This window comes from Bombus affinis, unplaced genomic scaffold (assembly GCF_024516045.1).
Source record: "Bombus affinis isolate iyBomAffi1 unplaced genomic scaffold, iyBomAffi1.2 ctg00000059.1, whole genome shotgun sequence".
NCBI classification, from domain to species: domain Eukaryota; kingdom Metazoa; phylum Arthropoda; class Insecta; order Hymenoptera; family Apidae; genus Bombus; species Bombus affinis.
In genome coordinates, this window is record NW_026108820.1 from 2,124,507 (window position 1) to 2,151,868 (window position 27,362).

The 27,362-nt window shown below is 37.1% G+C and overlaps 2 protein-coding genes and 1 long non-coding RNA gene across 7 annotated transcripts in view; all 3 read left to right on the plus strand.

Moving 5' to 3' along the window:
• LOC126926885 (uncharacterized) overlaps positions 1 to 11,931 on the plus strand; it is a 30,803-nt gene extending 18,872 nt beyond the window's left edge. Inside the window, exons 2-3 of the long non-coding RNA XR_007714989.1 lie at positions 3,209 to 3,255; positions 11,755 to 11,931. This is a non-coding gene — a long non-coding RNA (uncharacterized LOC126926885). The remainder of the gene's footprint in view (positions 1 to 3,208; positions 3,256 to 11,754) is intronic.
• LOC126926795 (uncharacterized) overlaps positions 1 to 27,362 on the plus strand; it is a 336,576-nt gene that overhangs the window by 80,549 nt on the left and 228,665 nt on the right. The window lies entirely within an intron of this gene.
• On the plus strand, positions 21,039 to 27,325 carry LOC126926819 (uncharacterized). The gene is made up of 3 exons (XM_050743208.1): positions 21,039 to 21,779; positions 26,804 to 27,052; positions 27,125 to 27,325. Exons 1-3 carry the CDS (start codon positions 21,651 to 21,653, stop codon positions 27,194 to 27,196), a joined length of 450 nt encoding a protein of 149 aa, XP_050599165.1. The 5' UTR covers positions 21,039 to 21,650; the 3' UTR covers positions 27,197 to 27,325.

The following is a 27,362-nucleotide window of genomic DNA, read 5'->3' on the forward strand; positions in this document are numbered from 1 at the left end:
ACACGTCGTTGATGGCCACGAGTGGTTTACTGCATATCGAAACTTTAAACTACGTTTCTAATTCGCGAGATGCGCGGGTTACTCGTGAGATAAACGAGATATAGTGGAAACTCATTGTCTAACTCGCTACAAGTTGCAAAGAAGCCACTGATCATTACTACGACGTCGTGCACTGTGCACATTGATTCGTTTGAAACGAGGTCTCTTTATTTTTAAGCGAACTCTATTTATTACCGAACCGAGGTTTTACCAATCTACGCAATTAAATTTTTGCGTTTGCACGCGAAAATTTTATCCGTCGCTCGACCCTTGACCCAGACTAGTCGACCAAACTCGCGTTTCCGCAGGGAGAGACTTACTCAAATTTCTCATCGACCGCTCAATCGACCCGTTTGTACCGTAACTACCCTTAGGTAACACGAAAACAGAGGTCCTTGTGCCCCGGAGTACCACAGCACAGCTATGTGCCTGACGATATACGCGTTAATAAGCCACGACCCATGCGCATTCTTGATCCCGATAACAGGATAGTTGCGTTGATGCGTAACATTAACATTCGTTATTTTTTTCGATCAATTTACTTTATCCAATTCTATGGGATTCACGTTGCAACTATGAAAAGAATTTGCGACTGTTTAGTCGGTATTTTTCTTCTTGCTATTTATTACTCTTCCACCTTTTTTTTCTTTTTGTACGTGAAGAAATCCTCATGAACACTCCGCTGCTGCTAATAATCGGTAACAGCAGAGTACGACAGGAGTGCTCCAGGAACCTCTCATGAATTGTCTTCAGTTGCACCCTTTTCCGTCGTCCTCTTGTTCGAGCCAATCCTAATAATTCTCCGACTGTTGAATTTGATGCTAGGGAAGGGGGGCATTGCCCCTAGCGTTATCCCCTGTTTTAGTCGTGGGTCCGTTGGGACGGCGATGAAGCGGTTCTAGGGCCGCCTGACCGCCATCCCCCTGCATGCGTTATCCTACAAGGGTGAGAGTTCTTCTTTCTCTCCCTTTCTGCTCGCTCGCAAAAGAGGCAACATCGTTTCTAGAATCGCCGAGGGTGTGTCAATCTTTCACCTATGACGTGCCGCAGGGAGTAGCTGTGTAGCTCCCATGCCGGACAAAGCTCCAGCGTGTGCTGCGCCGTGTCCCTGCTCTCCCTGCTTTTTAAAATTCGCGATTTAAGATTTATATTAATTTATATTATATTTAAAATTTTCGCGATTCAACGTTCAAATTGAAATCTTTTTCGTTCTTCATTAAGTTAAGATTACTAGAAAATAATCGTAAATGCTGCTTTATAATCATATAATTCAAGTTAGAAGTGTGCACATACCTTACTATTATATATAGAATGAGCAAATACTGTTTACTAATATCTTCTACACGTTTCAACGATATATTCTGGACGTTTTGCTTGCGACGAAATAACGAATGCGACTGGTTTGTTGAAATAAACGAAGCCTTGTTATAATGCGTCGCTATCAATTGTTACCAAGGCGCCACAGTGGCCTCCCCTGACCACCAATAAGATAAATGGTCCATTGGGGAAGAATGTTGTCTTACATCGTCATTTTATTATCATTTTGCCATTATATGCTTGGAACAATAAAAATATTCCCGTGGCGTGCTGAGTGAAACATGTGATTTCGGCGTGTCAGTCAAAGTGTTAAGGAAATTGAGTGAGCTACTTCGTAGTAATACGTCGAACTATTTTCTTTTAATTACACAACTTCCGTTTGTGTCTTGAAGTTTCGTAATAGACCTCCGTGGCCTGTCCGTGGTCCGTCGTGTTGATACGTCTTTTGCATATTCTCACACTGAGTTTCACATCTTGTACGTCTGTACGTTGTCAAAGTTTAGGCGCAGCGATAGTACAAGTAGTTAGAGGTACGTTCGAAGGTGAAGTTCAAGTTTCAAGCTTCGAGCGTAGATGTTCAGTAGGAGAGACGCGAAGGTCGTTGGTTGAAAGAGTAGACCATGGACGTAAACCAAGGAGAAACGTAACTAAAATTCTGTGCTACCCAGGAGAACGAGGATGATGAGAAGCGAATATAAAACAAACATATAGGTTGCTGGCAAACTCGAGGGAACAATAACTCGCCTCGTTCGCGTCAATGTCGCCATTGGTACGCGGTTATTCCGCTTTTTGATCCTCGAATTGAATTAACGCGAAATAGCAGCCGAAAGCCTTTGTGATTGACGTGACTTTGAATAACAGCGAACAACAAAAATTCGATGCGACGCTCGAACGCGTGGCAATGGGAGCAGAGGACGCAAGTACGTCAACAGCGGTGCAATTTAACAATTCGAATGTGGTGAAGTGCATGGAAACCTTTAATCCGAAAAATAGCAAAGAAATAACTGCTGTCCCTTGCACGATTCTCGAGCGGCGTCATCGACCGTCAGCTCTATCGATAGCGTCCGTCGCGAAACAACAGTTTGCGTATTGTTCGTTGATAAAATTGCCGAGTATCGATTATCGTTCAACCCGGCGCGGCAATCTTTGACCCGCGGCCGGCATTATTGTCCAATTATTGGAAGAATTCGAGAATCGACGCAGCTTCCTATTGGCTTTGTTCGAATTCACATCCAATTCGCGGAATTAATTGGATTCATTCCTTCAAACGTATCTTCATTTACCTTCGATGTGCGAACGAGTTTCGCAACGTGATGGAACGTACCTTGTGCTACTTCGTTTACCCCAACAGACACAAAACAGAACGATTCTATCGATCAACGAGGATGAGGTGCCTTTATTTCTTTTTTTTTTTCCTCCTCGGTTTGAGCAGAATAAAAACAGTGCGCGTTGAGTGCGTTTTGGCACTCGGTTCGGGGATCGGCAATCCATTAACGCTTCTCTGGCTCGTGTTGTTGCAGTTGTTTGCGATTCAAAGTGATTCGAGTTATCAAGCGACGTATAGTTTGGCGGCGTAGCCTGTACAGCTCTTAACGTACCAAGCTAAGAGTTCTCGTAGAAATCACCTCGAGTGCCAAGAAACAAGTTTTTTCGCCAGCAGGAGAAAACTTGATGTAGTTCAGCCTTAACATATTCCAAATTCACGAACGAGGGAAGCGTACGGGTAGAGAGGCGTGTGTGTGTGTCGGCTGTTACTTGCAAAGGAAATTCTATTCGTCGAGATCGATGGCATAGACGAAAGCTAAGAAACGATCGACCAATGTTTATTGAAATTTATATTCTTTTTTCAGAGAAACGACGTTGCGACACAATCTTCCAGTGTTAGTGGTAGCTTATTCGGTAAGTGGAATCACAGTTAAATTTCATAATACGGTATTTTTATCGGTACGTAGAACGTTCTCCGGTAAAACATCAAAATTATTCAATATTGCAATTTACAATGTTTTCTTCGCGCAAGTACCTTTCAAGTAAATTTATTAATTTACTGCAGAGATTACTCGCGTGTTTTTATTCTTCGAAAGAATTGCAAATTAAGCGTCTAACGCAATTTTACGTCGTGCATATTTATGCGCAACTGTGATACGAATTCAGAGGTTCGATAAGGAAAAAAAGAAAAAAATGAAAAAATAATGTGTATTCTGTGCAACCACGGAGAAAGGAATATCCCTTGAACAACCAGTTTGTGAAATATCGATTGAATTTTTTACCGAATAACTTGCTGAAAATAACGTCAATTGTTTTAAAATTAATAAAATTTGTATTCCATGCAAAGATATTAAACCGATAGAAATGCTGATTTTATCTTGACGTTTTCCATTATTTTCAAAACAACTTTCTCAACATTTGTAGCCTGACCTTTTACGGTACACAGTTTAACCTTTATACGGTGACGCACTGTCGTAGAACGTATTTCGCGTCGTATAAGAAACAACAGAGAATAGATTTTCTGTTCGAAAACAATGAAAGAGATTTAATAAAAACAGTTTTATTATCGTGCAGGTACGAGAGACTTTTATCGTGAAAGCTATTTCACGAACATATTTACCATGGTGTACAAAACGGTGGAAAATTCAGGAGATAATTTTCACGAAAAAGAGATATATCACGTAGAAACGTATCATCGAGAAATATATATTAATTATCGTTTGTTCTAATAAATAATTAATAATTCAATTACGATACGCTTATGGTCGATTACAACTCATTCGAATATCTCGTAATGATTTAAACGAAGACGTTTAAAAGACATGCATTGCTCCTTCTATCAGCTCGACCATCGTTAAGATTCTCTGAAAAAGATCATTCCGCGAGTATAAAAAATTACCTTCGTTAAGTCCACACCGTTCATCAAGTCCGTTAAGAAGTTCATCCTCCGAGGAAATGTTTAAGACAGGGGACCGAGGCAAAGCGTTCGATGAAAGGGCAATTAAAGCGAACGCGTCCAATGAAAACATATCAAATCGAATTCGTTGTTAACTAATTTCTCGAATTATCGAAAAACATCGCTTTAATTGATTTTCGAACGAAATACATCGGTTCGAGGGTTTCAGGGTTTCAATTAGACTGCCGATGTTTATATATTTATGGAAATTCGCGTAGCATGAAAAAAAAAAATATACGCGAAACGTGAGAAGCGGAAAACACATTGTAGATGTGGCAATATCGATAGTGGACGAGACAAATTTTAATTTGGCTCGCATATTTTTATGGAAATTCGTAATTCCATCGATCCGAAATTTTATTAAAAAATATTTTTTATCGCTTCGATGAAGGTACGAATGAATTTACGCGTGAACACCAGCGATCTAGTTATCACGCAGTTGTAAGTTAGTTATGCTCTTAACGGGACCCAGAACTTGGCAGATTTGTCATCTATTTTAAAAAACCTTCCATCGTTCGATTTGATAGGCTGTTTCCCTTTTTGATCTGGTATTAAAATATTCCCTTTGCTCAGCCTGGAAGTGATCTCCAAGTCATGGAAATAAAACGATAAAAGAAAAACAGAGCGCAGATAAAATTTTCCACGAAACGTTGGACATGTCTTATGCCGTTAAAATTACTGAACCTGCTCGAACGAGCTGAATAGCTTTTTTCGCAGCTGTACGACTAGTTGCACATCGTTGCACGCCATTTGTCGCGATTAGCTGCCGCCGACTAATGTGGAGAATTTCGTACAAGTCGTTGACTCGCTGCTAATTAAGAAGGCAAAGTTGCCGAGTAAGACGTCCGAATTATCTCCCTTTCTTTTTTCCCTTTTTCTATCCAAACGAAACTGACAGTATCAAAAATGAACGTTTTGGCGGCGAATAAAAAAGCTGAAACTACGTTCCTACTAACGCGATTCTTGTCGTGATAACAAAACGCAATTACTATGCACGCAGATTTATTTAATTTTGCTTCTCGTTGGAATTTCTGAGAGAAATTTTTAGTGATAGTGAAAGTAGCGCAGGATGACAGCTAAAACAACTTAAGGCAACTTCGACGAGTTAAAAAAAGGGCAGAAGTTTATTCTACGTCGAAGATAATACCGAGCTTAAGCGGGCTTTATCGCGATATCGTTTCACGTCAAAATATTTTTCTCGATAACGTCAAAGTCTTACGTTCGTTTTTAAAATCCTACAATTTCGATTTTCTTAACGTCTCGGAAGATCGCAGAGGAGAAAAAGCGCGACAAGAATATTTTCATTGACCTTTTCGCTTTGTGACCACCTTGTAATTAAACGGAAAGATTTTAATACTCCATTTATTCCATTCCTAGGATTCCTGAATTCCATTCATAGGAAATTCGAAATGGAACACGAAAAAATATATAAAATATATAAAGTAGCGTTTTCTAAAGCAATTGGTTGGTAAGGCAATTTTCAACCGAGATTCTACCTTTTTACATTCTCCAAATAAGGATCCGCGGTTTAATTAGAATTTATTGGGAAGAATATGCAGAAACACGATGCAAGGACGAGATACAAGTTACGAAAGGATTTGCGAGTAACTTACGAGTAGCTTAGCAGCTACGATCTGTGAAATTTCAACTTAGTAAATCTTCTACACGAGGAATAGCGAGAGACAGGAATTTTGCGGAATTGGTCTTGTCGAACTTGGATTCGGCTTGGATTATTCGATAGAAAGAGTGACGATCTGTCGTGTGTAGCGGAAAAGCGTGTGAAGCTTTTCACAGAATCGTCGCAAAGGGAAACGATTATCGCGTGAATCACTTCTCCGAGATATCGAAAGCTGCATCAGACCTGTTTCGAAGAAAAAGAATTTAACATACCGTGTCCCTTATCGATCCGAAGCTTTCACGGGCATTTATCCGCCAACAAGAGAAAGCTTTCGCTTTCGATATTTCTATCGGGCGCGGTGTGCGTTGTCCTGGAAAACGGCCACGAGTTTAAAGCGTCGTTGAAAGGCGTATTCGCAAGAATTGTAAAGATCAGATCGCAAGCCGAAGGCAACGGGAAACCGATGCTGACAAATGATGTTCATCGTAATATCGTAACACGACGTATTGTACGGGATATCGACGACGTTGTGTTCGCTACCGATGTTTTCCACTTAGCTGTAATTAAATAAAAGCGAGGATGATCTGAAAGATCAACGACGACAGTCAGTGGCTCGTTCTTCAACGTTACAAGTTCTTGCGATTATCGTTCATTTTCAAAAAACGAGATGCATAGAACAGTCGTCGCGTACGTTTTCTCTGCGTTTATGAGAAATTCGAAAACGAGTACACAGAGTGTACGAAATAATGCAGAAGCGTATAAAATATTCAAAACAGATATAAGCAAATTTTCTACTTACAAGACAAGTTTCGAAAGATTATGAAACTTCCGAGACGCGTACAGCACATTCTTTCGCTGTCCAAAGTTGCTCTAAGGGGATGAAATTCACCTCCGAGAATCGGCCTACTTTCCGATTTTCCGTTATAGCTTTCAAGCCACAAGTATACATAGAAAGAAACTTTTCGGACGAGAGTTACATCTTTCGATCAGCGCCTATCGTTCGATAAAAGTATCCGTCAATGTTACAGCAATAGCGGGAAATTGTCAGAGGTAGATTTCACTCTCCGAGGGTGAATTGTGGCAGAAAATAAAAATTGCGCCATACGCATCCACGTATTGTCTGCGTGCAATTTCAAAGTTCCACAATTTGTTGAATTTACGCGTTGACGTGTGCCTGGTTAATGAAGCGCGTTTTTATTTATTTTCGTTGGAATATGTATATCGTGGTCGTTTTATACGTTCAAGAGAAATCTGAAATCATGCAGAAATGGATACAACGTGCTCATAACGTGTAAAAACGTATCGGATGTCGTATACGTAAACGTATAAAATATCTAAAGTAGAGTACCTGTTGCTTGTAACAACAGCAGGTTGTCCCCTATTCGTCTTTGTTTTACAAACATATCTTTTACGACAACGCATCTTTATACAAACACGAAAATTCAGTCAAACAATGCGATCTTCATCTTAATAGGACAAAATGGATCGTACGTAATTCGATAAAATAATAGAAAACAGAAAAATGTTGCGCGTCTATGATTTCCTTATAGAACGAAAGAAACTTTTGCCACGATCTAATATAATATTTAACAAATAACGGCAACTTCCGGTTCAAGTGTCTCTCTTAATTATTTTCGTGGAAATATGAGCGCGCAATAAATATTCACAGTCTAGTTAGACACAGTACTGTGAGAGGAAAGTAATAGAATTTTTATCACTATAAATAATAGATGCATATCCTTTATCACTGGTGGCATCCTAAATCATGCTAGTGGCTTTTGTCGCGTGACACAGCCTGGATATTTCTCTTCGGTTATTATCTGTTAGTCTGTATGTCCGGAGCAAGCTACATATATAAATGTACGTACATATATACATACATACATACATAGTATATAGCAACGACAGGAAAAAGACTCGCAGCGATTAATTTTCGTTTGCCACGAGTCTATGAATCATTGGCGTTAGTCTGCTTGTTCGACTGCATTTTCCGTGGTAGTTCGATGTGATTAGGATAGCTCGTTACATGGTCGAAACATTGTTGAAACTGCTATATGACCATGATATTACACAATGAGTATGTAAAGATGAGAGAAAAGAGAGCGCGATAGGGAGAAATTTTGGATCTTTGTTTTGATCTCAAAATGGATCTTTGTTGAAACGACCTTTTTCGTTTAAATAATATGTAAGTTTTTTATTTATTCAAAGATAGCTACGCATCTTTCCATTTACGTAAATCGATCTCTTCCATCTTCGTGAGTTAGATCTGTCGAAAGTTTTTTCGCTTTCTCGAGTTGGCAAGTTGGAAAAAAAAGAATCCCTGACATCGCGACGCGAAAGAATGATCGATTTGCCATAGAATGGTCATGTACAGTGTACGGCAATACTATCGCAACATCCTTCGCAATTGAATAATTTCTTCGTAAGGTCAGATCAAACGACTTGAGTTTTTGCGATGAACAAGGTAGAGGTTTATTTTTCAAGCTTTCTTTATCTGGGTTTAGAGCAACGGACATTGGAACGTGTTTCGAAGATTCGCACACGTACAGAACGTTAAAAAAATAATTTATTTCGAAATCTTTCAACTTTCGATTCGCCTTTCATCTCTTCGATTCGCCATCTGAACAAATATTTTGAAAAATTCAAATCAATTTATATGCTCGTCCTTGCTTCTTTCATAACACGGATTACTATCATTTTGAATGAACATGTGCTTTTTTCGTGATTCGAATTAAAAGAATTAAACAAATCGGAACGTTGTTTTCCTTGTTGTAGCATTAACATTTTTATTGCGCTCGTAATTCACGATACTTAGGCTGCAACATACCGAAGCTCTTCTCATACTTGTATCGCATTAAGGGCAAATGTTACATGGTTGCAGAACCGTACAAGCAATATGCTGGAGACAAAGTGGGGTGGGATTTTATGTACCAAGTTAATGCTACATTCCGTTCTCGTTCACTCTAATGGGACGGCTTAATAAATATCATTCGATATATCTTGAAGGTTCCGCCATTTCTATCTGAAAGTTGTTCACCAAGGGTAGAAGGTAAATTATCGTTGACATTCCCTTCCTACACTCCCTTCCATCTGACATAAGAGACACGAAGGGGACGAAAAGATTGAGAATTAATGGTCAATATGATCTTGTAGATGATTTCTAAAATGTTCTGAAAGGGAGATAGCGACTGAACCTACACTGAAGCTATACAATCTTTACATTTTTTTTCGTGTTTAAAATTACCAATTTCTACATTTTACGTTTCCTTCATAAAATTAGAAACTTTCTTGACGAAGTTGCTAATAATCTACTTGGCCAGTCGACTGTTGCCACCTGTTTGGAAAACGTTTTCCTAAAAAGCGATGACGAGTATATTCAAACACAGGGTATGTGCAACTGTGTAGTATGGAATTAAGTTGTCAAATAAACTAAACCAGAATAACTAGTGAAATTGACTGGTTTTACAATTTTATTTTAAAATTCCTACTTCATGTTATATTCTTTTCCGCAATGATGTAATGACTTTTGCAACGATAACTAAAAGAATAATATAACGAATCTTGTTTTGTTTTTTATGTATTCAAACTCAAAATAATGTATCAAGGCTACCTATACCAATATCAGTTAAAATACCCGGTACTTGTCAAGGTGTAAAAGGGTAAAAGGGTCCCACAATCTGTTTCCCACAATCTGAATCCCAATTAACCAGTTTCCTCGTTTTGTACAACTTGCCACGCGTTCTTAAAATGTTTATTGCGTGTCATTCGATATAATGATAACATTTATCAGGAAGTGTATCAATCCTATTATAAGTGTATCAATCCTAGTTCAGGGATGATGGTCCCAGATGTATTAATAATCCCAAAAATGCACTACATAACATGGAATTCCTTCTGTAAGAAAGTAATAAATCACTAAATATAAAAATATTCCATTGTTACGTATTTTTTAAAGACCAGTCATTTTCGCTGGTTTTAGTAGAAATAGCTTCGTGTTAACTATCGGTAGTTCTAGCGTTAAGTTGTAACGAAACGACTTTTTTATTTTTCAACTTTATTGCCGAAATTTATCGCAATTGAAAACAGCAAGTTTTAACTATTTTTTACGCACGACGAGTATACTCGCCAAAGACAATTAACTGATTAAGATATTCTGTATGAATTTACCATAGAATCTAAGCGGACTGACATCGATGATAAACGTACTGTCTTTTTCACCTTAAAAATATCTTCTTATTAGGTCTAAAATAATGAAAAGGGCAGGAAACTTGTGAAACTGCTTCCGAGGTATAAAAAGAAGAAGATATAGGGGGGGGGGGCGTTAAAGGTTTTTAGCAGGGAGCGTTTCAAAGTCCCCAAATAAAAACTTCGAATGTGGTAATTTTTTTTTAATAATAAAAGTTTTATCGATGCTATATCGTTTCTCCCTGGTGTCTTCTGTACGCTTTGAGACATTTATGACCATTCGTAGGTGAGAGTGAAAGTTAATGATATCTCGCTTACATCGGAACAGCGACTTTATCCCTTCAAATTTACAATTTCGATCTTTTATTTTATCTTGTGAAGTTTTATGCTTCCAGCGTGTAGAGAGGTGTCTTTGCATCTTCGACTTTGCTTTGATCAACGATCGAGAATTTTATCTTCTGCAATCAAGTTTATTAAGTTGGACCAACAGAAGAGTTGCTCCAGTATTACTGTTCCTTTGCAAAATATTCTAGATTTACTTATTCGTTTATTTTTATAATTATTATTTATCGATTATGTCTTATTTATCAAAATATTTCTTTGTAGTCAACAAGCGACACGAAGGTCATCGAATGAACAAACACGAACTTATCGTATTTGTGGTTTTCAAGTATGCCGCTAATATTTATACGTTTGTTAGAAAATTTGTGCGTAGCACGGCGAAAATATGTGAATTATCAGAGGCAAAGTACTTTATTTAAGCTCCGTTCCGCCAATAATATTTACAATTATATTAATATATACAATTATATTAATTTGTACGACAATCTGCGGTTTATTGACAAATTCTAGTTTGATAGATTTTGTATAATCGGACAGAAAGCTGGCAAAGGCAACGGAGAATTCGCAGAAGCGTTCAAAAGGGAATGTTACCCTCGTTCGTCAGTCTGCTTGTTAGCACCCCCTGTAAAATTAATGAGGAGATCACACAATAAGAAATAACTGCAAATTTACAGATAGGGTTCCACCCACGCAGAGTTTACCTTCTAATGAAATTTCCAAGAGATAATGCTTTCTTCAGACAATTCCTCGGACTATTCGCGCGTTCAATTTGTATAATTGCTTCCTATCAGCCAGGACAATTTATTACGACGCAGTTTGCTAGCGATTAGCTATCAAACTTAAACGAAACTATTCAGATCGACGCTTTGGTAATGACATTATCGATGATATATCATTCCATGGTACGTGATATAATTAATTTATACGTTATATCAACGTATTATATTATTTTCATCGCGTTGCTCTATCTATTATGGTTGTCGGAGCATCCCATAAATAATTCGATTGATCGAGGAGCGAAATTTGCGACAATGGAACTCGTCTCCGTAGAAATTTTATAAGAGGAAAGTAGAACATTTCATAGGAAGACAGCAGGCAGCTGTGGAAAATGATAAGAACATTAAACGGATAGACTTAACCAGTTAGCCGTCTTCGACGAGTATAGTCGTCACGAAGAAGTGGCAATATTTTGCCTCACGACGAGCCCTGTTGGTAATAACATTAAAAAATGAAACGGTCGTTTTATTACAATTTAATTCTGTATTGCAGCAGTCACTTTGTGTTTGACGAATATACTTGTCGTTTCAAACAGATTGCAACAGCCTAATGTAACAACATCCCTGTAAGTGGAAACTTATAAGCGACTATTATTATTATTATTATTATTATTATTATTATTATTATTATTATTATTATTGTTATTATTATTATTATTATTATTGTTATTATTATTATTATTGTTATTGTTATTACTATTATTATTATTATTGTTATTGTTATTGTTATTGTTATTGTTATTGTTATTGTTATTGTTATTATTATTATTACTGTTATTATTATTATTACTATTACTGTTACTATTATTGTTACTATTATTGTCTCAATTATTGTTTCTTGAAAATTTTTAAAATTTCAAATTTAAAAATTCAAATTTTTGAATTTCTAAAAATTTGAGAATTTGAATTTTCGAAAATTTGAATTTTTAAAAATTTGAATATTTGAATTTTTAAATATTTAAAAATTTGAATTTTTAAAAATTTGAAAATTTGAAAATTTGAATTTCTATTTTTGTTTCTATTATTGTTTCTATTTTTGTTTCTATTATTGTTTCTATTTTTGTTTCTATTATTGTTACTATTATTGTTTCTATTATTGTTTCTATTATTGTTACTATTATTACTATTATTATTACCTTATTTCACGTATATTTATGTGCAACATAATATGAACAAAAGAAAGAAAGTTTAAAAACATTATTACCATTGCCAGTGCGTTATGGTTATAGCGTCATAAGAGGCAAAAAAGGGGAATAAAAAGCGTTAAAACGTCCTAACTTCAATTTCCACGGCAAATGAAATTGTTTACTAAAAGGTATAATTTACATCTCATGGCTAACATATGTACATGCTCGTTAATGAACGTTGCAACACCTGCTGGTTTTCTATAACATTAGAAAATAATTGATCAGGATTACTAGATAAATGATATGATAAAATTGAATTTTTCGGTATTCGTACGAACCAAGGATAGACAAAACGCTGAGTGAATGTTTCTGAGTGATAATTTCATTTATTGTAATTTCTGTTTCATAAAAATCAATCTAACGTGCGTTTACACGTTAAGTTTTTCCTTTCATTACATACATGAACGTACGTGACGTTAATGAACGTTACGGACGTACATGAACGTTAAAGATTCTAAAGTTCTCCGTTATACCGTGATAACCGAAATGAAAATTCAGATTTTAATTTCAGAATCGAATGGCCTCTACTGTCTCTATTTATTGAATGGTTAAAAATATGTTGACGATCTGTTCGGTTTATTTCGTATTTGTAAAATTAAATTTCCCTTTATCGAAATGGTTTGTGATTACGTGTAATTGCAATTGAAATGATCAAATGTCAATTCTCTTCCTTCCTGAAATTCATTTATCTTACATCGATCGACAACGTAAATGTCAGAGACCGTCGTTATAAATATCTATGAAACGTAATGTAATGTAACGTCAATGTAATGTAACGAGCGACGGATATATAGAAATTTAATTCCCTGTTATTTCTAGTTTTCCGAAACAACTGATACAATAGCGACAGCGTGTAACGGCAATAAATAAAATAGCAGGCTATTGTATTTCGTTCTAAATTAAAAAAAAAAAAAAAAGGATCAATGCAGCGGAGAGTATCGTTGAATTATTAATAAGTTGAAATGTTATTTTAACACATGCATCGAATTTAAGCTTGGCTCAAGTACGTTGTTGATTGGATTTTTAATTTGGTCCTTTATGGAACTAGGCTAATTAACCTGCTCAGTTTTTAATTATCATTCCTGATTACATTGCAACAGATTAGCTCTGACGATTTATGAAAGTTGTTCGTGTACTAAAATTAAAACGTTGAACGAAGATATAAAATATGCGGAAGGCGGCGAAGCTATAAGAAGTAAACAAGCGATGCTCTTTAATATTGATAATCGTTAGATTGTATTCTAATGATTAACCGATTACTTTAACGAAAGTGAATATAATACCTTTACTTTCGTTGCATTCATTATTACGTTTATATATAAAATTTGCTGCTATTAAATTCATTATGATAGTGAAAGAATAATTCCGCCGGAATATTATATCGAATTTCAATATTAAATGATTATTAAATTATAAACGATGATAAACCATAATAATAAATTATGTCTACCACGTAGTAGGTACGAGAAACGTATAAAAATCTGTTCAACATACACATAATAAAATAATAGAATAAACGAATTGCTAGCTAATTGTTTCATTATAATTCGATGAATAATATCGTAAGTTAATTTCGCGTATATTCAATTATTGAAACACATTGTGTATAATAAGAAATTTTAACATCAAATTACTTGGTAATTTAATTTCTGATCTCGAGATAATCCGCGTGACATCCTCTTTATCCTATCGATATTAAATTTTCACGAAGAAGTTAATTTCAAGCGAATGGTAATATTAATCGAATGTTAAGCACGTATTCTTTGCTACGCTGTCGCAATGCTATGTTAATTTATCAAGTCGATAAACTTTTCGACCGGAACACGTAATACGCAAACTTTCACCAACTAATACGAGTTGCAAATTATTAACGCGCTATTCGTTTCTCTAACGTTATTAACTGAGAACTTGCACAAATTTCTATTCAATTTCGAGCAATATACGCTGGAATAACGTTTGAGACGTTGTTAAAATTGGAAATTGCGATAAACGAATCGTTGACTTTTATCGCTTTCCTACTTACGTGTTACGGGTTTGTATTTGTCGAAAATTTCGACAATGTTCTGTCTATTAAAGAGAAATTACATTCGTCGTTCTCACATGTAAAGTTACTTCACCAATTAACATGGAACGCGCGTGTTTCGTAACACAGACAGCACTATCCTTTAAACCTTGCAGCGATAAATAGGTAATAATAATAATAATAATAAACCGATAATTAATACAATGTTTATGCTGTATAGAGTGTACTATATATCTATATAATAATCTATGTTTAATCTGTGCATTGAGGTTGAATGATAACTCCGACAAATGTGAATGAGAACTCTACGTGCGTAAATGAATTTCATTTTGTAGCTGACAGATGAAATTTAATAAATTATATATATAATTATATATATACTGACAAAATGTTATTTTCTATCTACTTTCTATTATCTAATTTTTATTTTAAAAATAACATTTTGCTAGTTTTAACTCGACTTAGTTCGCGAAAAAATCGAATTTGCAAATTTATCAAGTATACTTAAACGACGGTATGTTCCGGAATAAGTAGGACTAGATAATCGACAGGAGGTGGTTTCACGTGTGAAAATAAGTCGAAAACGTAAAATAACATTTCTTCGTAGAACGCTTTGTTTCCCAGAAAAATAAATTTGAAAATTTCTCATTTATTCGTTAACATTTATTATCTCGAAAATGAAGCCTTAAACGGGAACATGTTACTCCACATTTTCGACTTGTTTTCACACGTAAAATGACCTCCATGTCGATTATTCAGTCCCGTCCAGTCCGGAATTACCCACGTTCCGGTATGCTTGATAAATTTTCAAACTCAATTTTCTCGACAACCACGTCGAGAATGCAAAAATTTTTATGCTATATATATTTCATTTATATTTCCACGAAGAATCACGCGGTGCTTGCTTCTTCGTATCACTCGGCTCGGGCTCCGTACATCAAACTCGCACGTTGAACTATCTCCGCTATTTTTGTCTTTCTCATATCTATCTACATATTAAAACTACGCTGAGACAACTTCTTTTTCGTCTTTTCGAGTTTCCTTTGAAACAAGAAATAGAGATAATTTTTATTACGAAAGTCGATAACGTCGCTACGTTGTACTTGGCGTTTAATATCGAGTACTTATTACGAAGAAACTTGCTCGAGTCCTAAATGGGTCGTGTTGTTTTTCATTGGGGAAATTGATAAACGACGATGTGGAAGTAAAATAGTCGACAGTTCTCGTTCGTGCAACATCGCGACGATCGTTCAGACCACGCTGTTCTCGATACTGCAAACAACACGTGACGTCAAAAATGCATCGAATGCAAATTGGACAAATTGTGAATTTTAATAAATAAATAAAAAAAAAAAAAACCATTGGGCTGAACATCTGACAGCACAGGCGGTATGACCCATGTTGAACCATGTTGATCGAAACGACGAAAGGTCACGCGTTAGCCTGCGTTGACAAAACGGTGCCACTTGAGTGGAATCATGCGATTTCTCTTACCGTATCGTCGTTTGATCCTTCCGTCGATTCTAATGGAAAATTGAAATTTCATTTCTGTTGCTTCTTAACAACACGACATAACGAGAAATCGAACGACTCGTTGTTATTTCATTTCGCTCTATCTCCTCGTTTTATTTATACATCTTTCGAAAAGCTATCGTCGATAGCGTTTTTAAACAGTTAACCGCGTTTCATGAATTAAACAGGTCGAGAAAAATGTTAATCTCGGTGTGTTTCATCTGTCGTATAATATAAAACATTACCATTTACCATAAAAATTCCAAATTTTAGTAAGAAGCGCTAAGAATGTTATTTAGTGGTACGTTCGCTTTGTCAGTAAAACTGAAAAATTTGATTTGTTCCTTTGTTATATCGGTTATTCCCTGTACAACGTATTCCTTTTTATAAACTCAGTTGATTATTTTCACCGATATATCGGCAATGCCCGAATTGTTTACGCAATTTTGTCTGCTTGCAAATTGAGTGGATGTTTTACTGCGTGTGTCCGGTATTCCCCGATAACGATCGAAATATAATACAGAAAATATAATGCGATTCAGTTTTTTGGTCGAATGTGTGTTGAATAAATTATCGAATATACAATTCCACGAACACGAGCTTCGAAAGTTGCTCCACCATCTACGAGTTCAACCGTAAAACCTACGCTTCCTATCAAAAAACATTTCCCCAATTTTATACCAGTTATATCATTGATCGAATCCACTTCACGTTGCTGGTGTTAGATTTGCCAAGTGCCACTTTGTGCGATATTCTGTTTCGAGAAATATCACACTGGGAGGATCCACTGAATTTCTTCTATCTTTTCACATTTTTCTTGTTTACGAATTTTGTTATTTTGTTACAATTTTAACATTTTATGTGGGAAATAATTCATTTTTTCGAAGAAAAATGTAAGCCATCGTCATTTTGGTTTAACGTCGTCGTAAAACTTATAACAGGAACACGTAACACATTTTCTTTGTGTTCGACGTGTATACTCGTCGTCGCTTATTTTTATTTGCATTTTATTCACGTTGATTTCTAAAACTAAATTCCACGGTTAACTGGTTAACAGTACATCGCGCTTCGTGAATATTTCAATTCACTCTTCTATGCTAAGGAATCGCACGAGTCATCTGATGCGTCATTCGTCTATCATCTGACACGGACGAAGAAAGGAAGAATTTCTCGAGATTTTACGCAGAACGAAAATTTGTTTTTCGATATACGCTACAATTTTGTTTTTCTCATCGAGATTATACGAGAAAGTAAAATGTACTATTGTTCGTTTTATTCCGCGCGATTCGCAACTTTTATAATCTCGCGTAACGTAACAAAGCATTGCAAAAAGAAATAAAAAGGTGGAAAAGTAAAAACTGAAAAATATGTTGCACGTAGAAATTTCTTACGATTTCTCTTCAAACTTTGAAAATTTGGATTCAAATTAACGCGATATAGTATCATTTACATGTACAGTTTAGTTGATAACAAACTAACAGCAAACAAAGCAATGTTTATCGATGTTTTACGAAATTTATTTATTACACGACTTATATTTGTGTGACTTTTTCTTCGTAATTTCGTAATTGATTGTTATTCTGGGTGTTTAGATATTTTTCATTCTGTCCACAGTTTCCACTCGGTCGTATCTTCCTTTCGTTAACAAACTTTCTCGAGTTTGAGGAAAATATGAGAGAACCGTTACTTTATATGCAAGTTTCCTTCTTCGAACGTTAAAAGTTCGAAATTTTCTTCAAGCATCAGGAGTATTTTCATTTGTCGAAACGAGGACGAAATTGGGGTATAAAACTTGGCGAGCGCTGCAGCATCGAGAATTAATGATATTGTGCTTCAACTTAATTTATCGCCATGAAAATGCTGGTCTGCACTTAGTCGACCACGAACTTTTACTATTTCGGACTTTTTCCTCCTAATATTTTATATTGGGTTGGCAACTAAGTGGTTGCGGATTTTATCATTAGGTGGCACTGACAAAATCCGCAATCACTTAGTTGCCAACCCAATATTATCGTTCCATCTGAAACTTCTATTATTTAAAGCATCGTATTAAACCTTGTGTCCGAGTACAATGTTTCCAGTAATATTATACAGGTTGGTTGGTAACTGGTGGTACAAACGGAAAGGGGGTGATTCTACGCGAAAAAGAAGTCGAAAATATAGAATAAAAATTTTTCGTTTGAGGCTTCGTTTTCGAGAAAATCGACTTTGAATTTTCGCTCGGTACGCGTGCACTTTATCACGTCTCGTTATAACGGACCTCACTGTACATCGTTGTCTCGATGGATATTATCGCAGTTTAAGTTTGTTTTTGCCGTAACGGAAAATTAGGAATACATAATGAAATAACATGAAGTAATCATAAAGTTTATTGTTACAAAAATTGCTGAAAGTGTTGCCCATTCTGTCCAACACATACTTCTGCTCTTCTAATTAAATTTCTATGAACACTTTCTAACGCATTCGTTTGTTTTAAAGTATGAAAGGCTACAATAATCTTTTCTTTCAATTGCTCGAAAATAAAACCTCGAACGAAAAATTTTTATTCTATATTTTCGACTTCTTTTTTCGCGTAGAATCACCCCCTTCCCGCTTGTACCACCAGTTACCAACCACCCTGTATGTTGGGTTGTCCGGAAAGTGTCTTTCTTTCAAAGAGACGTCTTTTTCAACGACGCATCTTTATACAAACATAAAACCTAATCTGTCGAACATTGTGATCTTTAGTTTGATAAAACAAAACGGATCATAGGTAATTCGATAAAATAATATAAAACGGAAAATGTGCATCCATTATTTCCTTATGGAACGAAAGAAACTTTTCGGACTACCTAATAGTTTCGTATTGCCATAAACGGAGAAAATTCGAATTTTCTAAGTAACGTAAACTAAAACTCGAAATTCGTTAAAGTAAAATTGAGGAAAAATCAAATATTGTGCATAGTAACTTTCTAAATTTTTATGTACAATGTTCGTCGTAATAATATCAACGATAGAATATAATCAGAAGAGTACGCGTGCGATAAATTCGATCGTGCGTTTAAAAAGAAATAAATGAAAATTTCAATAAGAACGTAGTTGGCGATTTAATAGAATTTCAATAGAATTTCAATAATGGACAAGAATTTCGTTATTTGTCCGGTAACGTCGTTGTGTCCATTTTCGTAAAAGCCAGATTACGATTGCACGTTTTTCTCGATTCGAAGCTTCGTCGAGTTTAATCCGGCGACCGGTTTAGGCTACAGTATGTTTCAAATTTCCAGCCCTTTGTATGCAGAAAAATCATTCGACCCGATTAACCGCGTGAAATGTAGAAGTTCACTGATTCAGCGAACGAAAATAAATCGCATGTAATATTAAATCGATATCGTCGACCTGAGGGCGAACTTTCTCTTTGGAATCTCGTATCTTGGACACGTCGAATCAAACTTTCGAAATTCGATATTTCCACCGATTCAATGCTACTCGTATGACTTTGATATTTGTCGATACAGCCCGGTACACGTGTAACGACATTTGCGATTTCGACGCATGGAAAATCCGTCTCGTAAAATGTGCGCTAGCCTGTGCTGAGCTGGTGAATGATTGCCACGTTAGAACGAAGTAGCTTCAATAAATAATTGATATGCAGCGAAATAAAGAAAGTTGTGGCAAAGTAAAAATTTTAATGTAAATCTTTCGATGGATTCAAAGGCGTAATAAAAAAAGGTAATAAAAAGATTTCGAAGCAGAACTAGATTATTTGAAATTCTCTGACGAAAATGATACGATAGAAGGTCCTTTAGTGCGGAAATTACGTTACAGAATTTTTTCGAATGGAAAGAACACAATGTAGTTATCGATTTTGAAGAACGTTCCATAAAATATTGAGTTACTTAAGCTGCTTATATTTTGATTTTTGAAAATAAGCAAACGCGTATTGTTTATCATTTTATTGTTAACTTATTTATTCCATCTTTTCTATTATTCGTTATTTAATATTAAAAATTACACTTATTTTCTTAAAGTTGATTCATATAATTATCATGCTTTCCTTTATGAATTAATTGAATGTTAACGCGTCGCGTAATTTATAAGTATTAAGAAAAATCGTTTATTCGAGTACATTATTCACCTGGTGTAATGTCACTCTATTAAGAAGCACGAAAGAATATATTCTTGTTCGATTTATCACGAAAAATAAAATCTTGCACGTGTGTACAAGCTGTTGGTTTCATCCAAAAACTACGACGCATGGGATAGAGAAACAGATATATATGCAAATGCACGTAATATATAAGAGAAAAACGTATGTACGAGTCCATAAATCGAAGTACGAACTGAAGAGGGAAATTTAAATTTTATCGAAAATTCTACTTCTAATCGACGTCTGCGTAAGATACGAGGACTAGCTGTTGGCGAGATACGGAAGCAATTTGTAGGTTCGATTTTAACGTCTAATAACTTCCAATGGCTGTCTGATATCCGCACGGTAACATTTCCAACGAAATAACGAGAGCGATTCGCAAAAGAAAATATCGACTCGCAACATTCGTTCTGGGCACGTGCTGCGTGAGCGCGTCTGCGTAATCCGTTTTTAACGGGCGAAAAAGTCAGTGTTATTGCTAAAACGAACGTACTAGGAAAAAAGTAGCGAAGCGTAGAACTTTAAAAATAAAACAACATTTTTCCACGTTATATTCCTTCTGATATTTACGAAGCCTTCGTGTGCCAAAAGAATCTGACATTCTAATGTGACAATAAACAGGAAATCTTTTAAGCAAAAAGAAAAAAAAAATACATATATCTCGAGTTCTCATTGGGATTAGGGGCGTGTAACGAATCTTCATTTAGATTAACCATTGTTGTTATACGATATGCATGATATTTACTGGTACCGATATGATTACAGTACCGATATGGTACAGAGTTTGACAAGTAACCGTGGCAATTAGATACTCGAGATGCCAATGACAATGATCTTAGGTTCAATAACGAATCCACGGTCAAAGGGATAACAAATACGTCTTCTTCCAAAGTCTAAGTCGTACTGAGCTTACTTGTCCACAATTCAAGTGTAACTCAACTTACTTGTCTACGATATAAATAGAACTCAACTTACTTGTCTACAGTATAAGTAGAACTCCCTCAGTCCAAATGGAACTGCACTTATATACTCGTCTCTGTACCCCTCGGGTCAACTATATTTTTAAGGAGATCTATACAATTACTCCATAGCTTTGTTAGGTAAAAACGTCCATGCCATGACCGTGGCTACGTTTAGCGACCAGTTGTGTCACTTCGAGCCCAAGCCTACTGTCATAAATCTCGGGTAAACATAGTCGGATTAAATCATAAACAACTACTTCTGAGTTTTATTATTTAAGTGCAGCTATAATAAAAAGTCTAGACTAAAGTATTGGGGGTCTTCCCAAAAATTCCAAAAGAAAGGCTCCGATGTCCTTTTATCTCCAACATGTATATAGGAGAAATAAAATAGTATAGTAATTTTTTAATTGCACACTAAATTAGTATTAAATTCCATACGATATTTTCAAAGATCTTGTATCTTTGAATCTATCAGATTTGTTTTTAGATACAAAAGAAAATTAATAAAAATGTGATTTATTTTTATTCATTCTTTTGTACTGTTCGATCGTTCTCCACTATGATACGGTTTCAACGAAGAAACGTTTTATTTATGTTCAAGTGAGAATTTACCTAAATCAAGATGAGAAGCCCGAATGTGAATGTGACGGCAAACTATGGCGAGCTTCAAATCGTCATAGAGGAAAGCACATCGGGCGAAGAGGAAGAGGAAGGGCGAAGGAACGAGTCGCCTCCGCGTGGCATGGATAATGTATGTTTTTTTTTCTTTTTATTTATTAGAATATTTACAATCAATTCTCGTTGAGAATTTTCAGTAACTTAGTTTGGCGTGATACAATGACATGGATTATAATAGTTTTATATTGTTGGTTCTAGTAGAAACTAAGGATTTAATCTAGAGGGTATTTTCTTTTTAGTCTGCGGATCTGGTCCGTCGTGTCCAGTAGTTGGGTGACTAGTGGGTTGTGGTGGTTGTTGACTCTTGTGTTATATCTGCTTCTGAACTTGTGTATTTCATCTTTGACTGTAGATATTTTGAGGTCGCGGTGGATTGTTTCGTTGGTAACATACCAGGGTGCATTTAATAGGGATCTTAGCGTTTTCGATTGGAAGCGTTGGAGTATTTCAATGTTGGAATTACTTGCTGTTCCCCATAGTTGGATTCCGTAGGTCCAGACAGGTTTTATTACGGCCTTGTAGAGGGTTATTTTGTTCTGTATGTTTAGTTTGGAGCGTCGGCCCGTGAGCCAATAGAATTTTCTTAATTTTTCCTTTAGTTGCTTTGTTTTTTCCGAGATATGTTTTTTCCAAGTTAGCCTGCTGTCCAGGGTCATGCCCAGGTATCTTACGGAGTCCTTGCTTGGGATTATTGCGTTGTTAATGGTGACCTGGGGGCAGGTTTGTTTTCGGAGAGTGAAGGTTACATGGGAGGATTTTTTTCGTTTATTTTAAAACCCCATTTTTGGAATAACTTTTCCATGGAGTCGAGACTTTGCTGGAGAGTGGATGAGGCAATTGCCGGGTCTACGTGGGTAGCTAATAGTGCTGTGTCGTCGGCAATGTTGCTATTGTTACCTCGTTTGATATAGGTAAGTCGGCAGTGTAGATGGAGAACAGTAGGGGTCCGAGGACACTACCTTGGGGTATGCCGGATTCTATTGGGAATGTTGCGGAAGAGGCGCCTAGGCATTTAACTATGAATTGTCAGTTGGTTAGGTAGGATTTTAAGATGGAGTAGCATGGATGGGGTAGGATCTTTTTGATCTTGTAGAGTAGCCCTTCATACCATACTTTGTCGAATGCCTGTTGGATGTCTAGGAATACCGCTGAACAGTATTTTTTCTTTTCAAGGGTTTGGCTGATCATGTGGATTATGCAGTGGATTTGCTCTACTGTTGAGTGTTGTTTTCGGAAGCCGATTTGGTGGTCTGGGAGTGTTTTCAATTCTTCTAGGAGTGGGAGGAGACGATTCCTGAGCATTCTCTCGAATAGTTTAGACAGGGTAGGTAAAAGACTGATTGGGCGATAGGAGGTGGTTTCATATTTTGGTTTACCGGGTTTAGGGATGAGGGTGATTAGTGAGATTTTCCAAGCCTTGGAAAAGTGTTGAAGGCGGAGGATAGCGTTAAAGATTGATGCGACGAGTGCAATCCCTTTTATGGGAAGTTCCTTGATTGCTTTATTTCCTATTAGGTCGTGACCTGCTGCTTTCTTGGGGTTTAGCCGACTGATTGCTTGTATAATCTCTGCAGAAGTGATGGGCTCAATAGGAGGGGACATTTGGAAGGGAGTGTGCAGGTATTCGGTAACGTCTGCAGCAGCTACGGAGGAATGGAGTTTGAATACTTCAGACAAGTGTTTGGCAAATAGGTTGGCTTTTTCTATAAGGCTACGCGCCCATCCGCCTTGCGGGCGGCGGATTGGAGGTATTATTTGTGGGGGGCGCGTGAGTTTCCTGGAGGCCTTCCATAGTGAGTAGTTGGAGTCGGCTGTGGGGGACAAGCTGGCGAGATATTTGTGAAAACAGTCATTATTGTAGTTTTTTATGGTTTTGGATAGTTTTCTAGTTGCGTTGTTTAGTTTGCGTTTGTCCTCCGGTGTTCTATGGGTCTGCCATACTCTTCTTAGTCTACGTTTTTCTGCTATTTTTTTTAATATGTACTGGGGATATTCGTGTTTGCTGATGGACGTTATTGCCGGTGTGGAGAAGCGGATAGCGTTTATTATGCTCGTGTTTAGGTATTCCGTGGCTGCTTCGATTTCTTCGTTGGTTTTTAGTGAAGTTGAGGCTGAAGTTGTGTGTGTGAAGATTTCTCTAAAGAGCTGCCAGTTGGTGTGTTGGTTATGAATGGAGCCATTAGGTGTATTCTCGATGATAGTTGAACTGACTGTTACTATCACGGGGGAATGATCAGAGGAGAGATCAGCCGAGGAATTGATTTGGACGTGTCTTGACGAGATATTTTTAGTTATGATGAAATCAAGGAGATCGGGTATTTTGTTTGTGTCGGTGGGCCAGTGTGTGGGTTCGTATGTGGTAAGGTAGTTGAGGTTATTGGTTATTATGCTGTTGAGGAGGTTTTTACCTCTTACTGTAACTAGTCTGCTGCCCCATTGGGTGTGTTTGGCGTTGTAGTCTCCTCCGGCTATGAATCTATTGCCCAGGGTGTCCAGGAAGTTGTCGAAGTTTTCTTTGGCGATGGAGTGTCTGGGAGGGCAGTATACAGCTGAAGTGGTGATTGTACCATGACAGTCTTCTATTGCTACGTTTGTTGCTTGGAGGTAGTCTTTCTGGAATGGTGGAAGTTCGTAGTGCTTGATGTTTGATTTGATTATGATTCCGGTGCCGCCGTGGGCCTTTCCGCTGGGGTGTTGTGTGTGGTAGAAGTTGTAGCCGTGTATTTTGACGTAGTTTTTGTCGGTGAAGTGGGTTTAGGATATGAGCATCACATCGATTTGCTGTTGTTTTAAGAATAGTTCTAGTTCAAATTTGTGCTGAGCTAGACCGTTGGCGTTCCACAGAGCTATTCGCATTGGTTTTATTTTGCTTCTGTGCGTATGAATTTGTCCATGAAGAGTGTGAGTAGTGACAGCAAGTTGTTAATTTGCTCAGTTTGCTTCTCGATAAGTTTTTCGAGTCTGGTAAAGTTGTCTGTGTTTTGTGGGGTGGGAATTCTATTTTCTGTGTGTACAATGTGTGTTTTCGAGTTGTTTACGTTTCCTTGCGTTGCCTGCGCATAGGATACTGTTGGTGTAGTGAGTTTTTGGGGTTTAGGTTCTTGTATGGTTATGTCCTTGGGTCTCAGTTTTGGATACACTATATTATGTAGTGTTTGTAGGCTGAGCATCCTTTGTAGTTCGCAGGATGCTCTCCTTGACAGTGGATACACTTGGCGGGGGTTTCCGGGGATTTAGTGCATTGGTCAGTGGGGTGATTACCTGCACATTTTACGCACCGGAAGTTATGATTGCAGTATTTCTGCATGTGGCCGTACCTTTGACACCTTTTGCATTGTATTATTTCTTTCTTTACAAGAGGTGGCTCGAACTTAACTATGGAGTTCATCAGCCGATTGATGTTGTAGATTTCTTTGTTGTTTGTTTTTTGTTTTAAGTCTATAAAAAATAAGGATAGTGGGTTTTTTGTGATTCTATGCCTAATGTTGCTGATGTTAGTTACTTCGTGGCCGTGATTTAACAGTTCGCACTTTAGTTCGTCTAGATCGGCTGAGTGGTGGATGTTGCGTAGCACCACTCGAAATGGTCTTTCTTGTTTTAGCTGGTATGTGTGGAATTTAGCGTTTAACGTTTTTAATAGCTTGGTTAACTTTCTATAGGCGTCTGGGTGGGTCGGCAGTATTTTCACGTGGTTATTGTTAATCTTTAACTTGTAGTCCTCTTTGCTGATGTCTTTTTCGATAGTCTTAATCATTGACTGTATGTCGATTACGTCGTTAATGAATATCGGTGGGGGAGGGGGAATTCTTTGAGTATATAGATTATTTACCTTTTCGGTTGTAATCATGGAGTCTTCCGTGGACTCCAGTATTGAAAATCTATTGTAGGTGGTCACCTGGCTGGCTGATGGTTTAGTTTGACTCTTGTTTACATTTGTCTTGGTTGGTTCGAGCTTTCGTTTTTTCGTGTGATGGTCGTTTACCAGGATAGATGTGTTGCCCTCTTGCCACGGGGGAGGAAAAATGGCGGTGTTATAATTTAGCTCCGGGGAGCCTGTTGGGAATGATAGAGCCATCATCGAGCTAGTTAATTCAGTGTGAAAGAACTAGTCGAGAGGCTGTTAACCCCTGGCTAGGTTAGTTGGATTCGCTTTCGACAGATGGGCGTCACGTGGAATTTTGTGAACTTCACAGGGCACTGGACACACGTCTGCACGTCTCGGCACTCAGCAGCAAATGGATGGTCACGTGCTGCTTTGTGAACATTGCCGGGCACTGGACACACGTCTGCACGCCTCGGCACTCACGAACGAACCGGATAATGTATGTGATAATGTATTTTTAGTGTATCCTGTTAGCTTAACAAAACATAACGTTGGTCAACGTTTGCATAATATATTTAAAGAAAAACATTGATCGTACTTTCTGATCTGAAAAAATAGCTCTGTTTATACATTATACATTATACATGTGTATGGGAATTAACTAGTGTCTATATAGTTTCACACTGACAAAATAGTTTCGAGTTACTTAAAAATAGTTGCTTGATTCAAGCAACTGTACGCGTTAACAAAATAGTTTCAAGTAACTTGAAAATAGTTGCTTGATTCAGGTAACTTGACCAATCTGAATCATCATAAAAACTTGGAAGGATATTTCAAGCAAAATTACAGATTCACATTGGTAAAATAATAGGTTCACATTGACAAAATGGTTTCGAATTGCTTGAATTCAAATCGTTTGACGAAGCAACATGACTAATCTGAATAGTTTAATTGTCATCTTTATCCAAGACTCGCATAGTCAATCGAGCCATTCGGAAATCACATTGACCAACTCCAAAATTGAAAAGTAGAGAAAAGTAATTACAAGTATCGCAAGTGGTGAGACAATATGCGATAAAAGTGAAAAGATGAGCGTGGCGTTAAACTCTAAGGAACTAGAGGTTTTGTGAGAATCAATCGTGTACTTGGACGATGAAATTGCGAAATTATGAGATTGTCCAAAGATGAAGTTGGTCAATTTGACTTTCGCCAGGCTCGATCGTCACTACGACAGTTCTCGCGTATCGAAACTATCTTGATGTTTGTGTGGACAGGTGAGACGAATGAGCGATCGTGGCGGAGAAGGATCGGGACATTCGGTCGTTACGATGGAAACAGAGTTACCGACTTTGTTTGGCCGTCGCGAATCAGTCGCCTGTTTTCCTTTTGGAGGCGTGACGAGGATATTACCAAATCGTCGAGACCCAGCGTCCAGAATGTCCGCACCACCGAGCGGTAGAAGAAATACGCACTATCTTCGGTTGGACATTATGGACGACATCGCATACCTAAGAGCGAGGGAGGTAAGGATCTTTCGTTTATTTTTGTTGAAGTGGTCACCACTTCTAGGAAAACTCCACATCTGGTCTTTTTAGCTTTCTCAAGCGCTGAAGCCATCGACAGCATATAGACAAAGGAATAGCAGGGAGGCAGACCCAATACGGTAGACAGGCGACGTTGGCTTCGGGGTTCTCAGTCATAAAGTAACACTGCTAGCGTGCGGATCTGGACCAGCTCAAATTGTATTCCTGTATTTCATTATTAAGTCAAATATATACTTTGTATCTTACACTTTATCCACACGTTTTTCTCTCTTCTCAACAGGTTATGGGC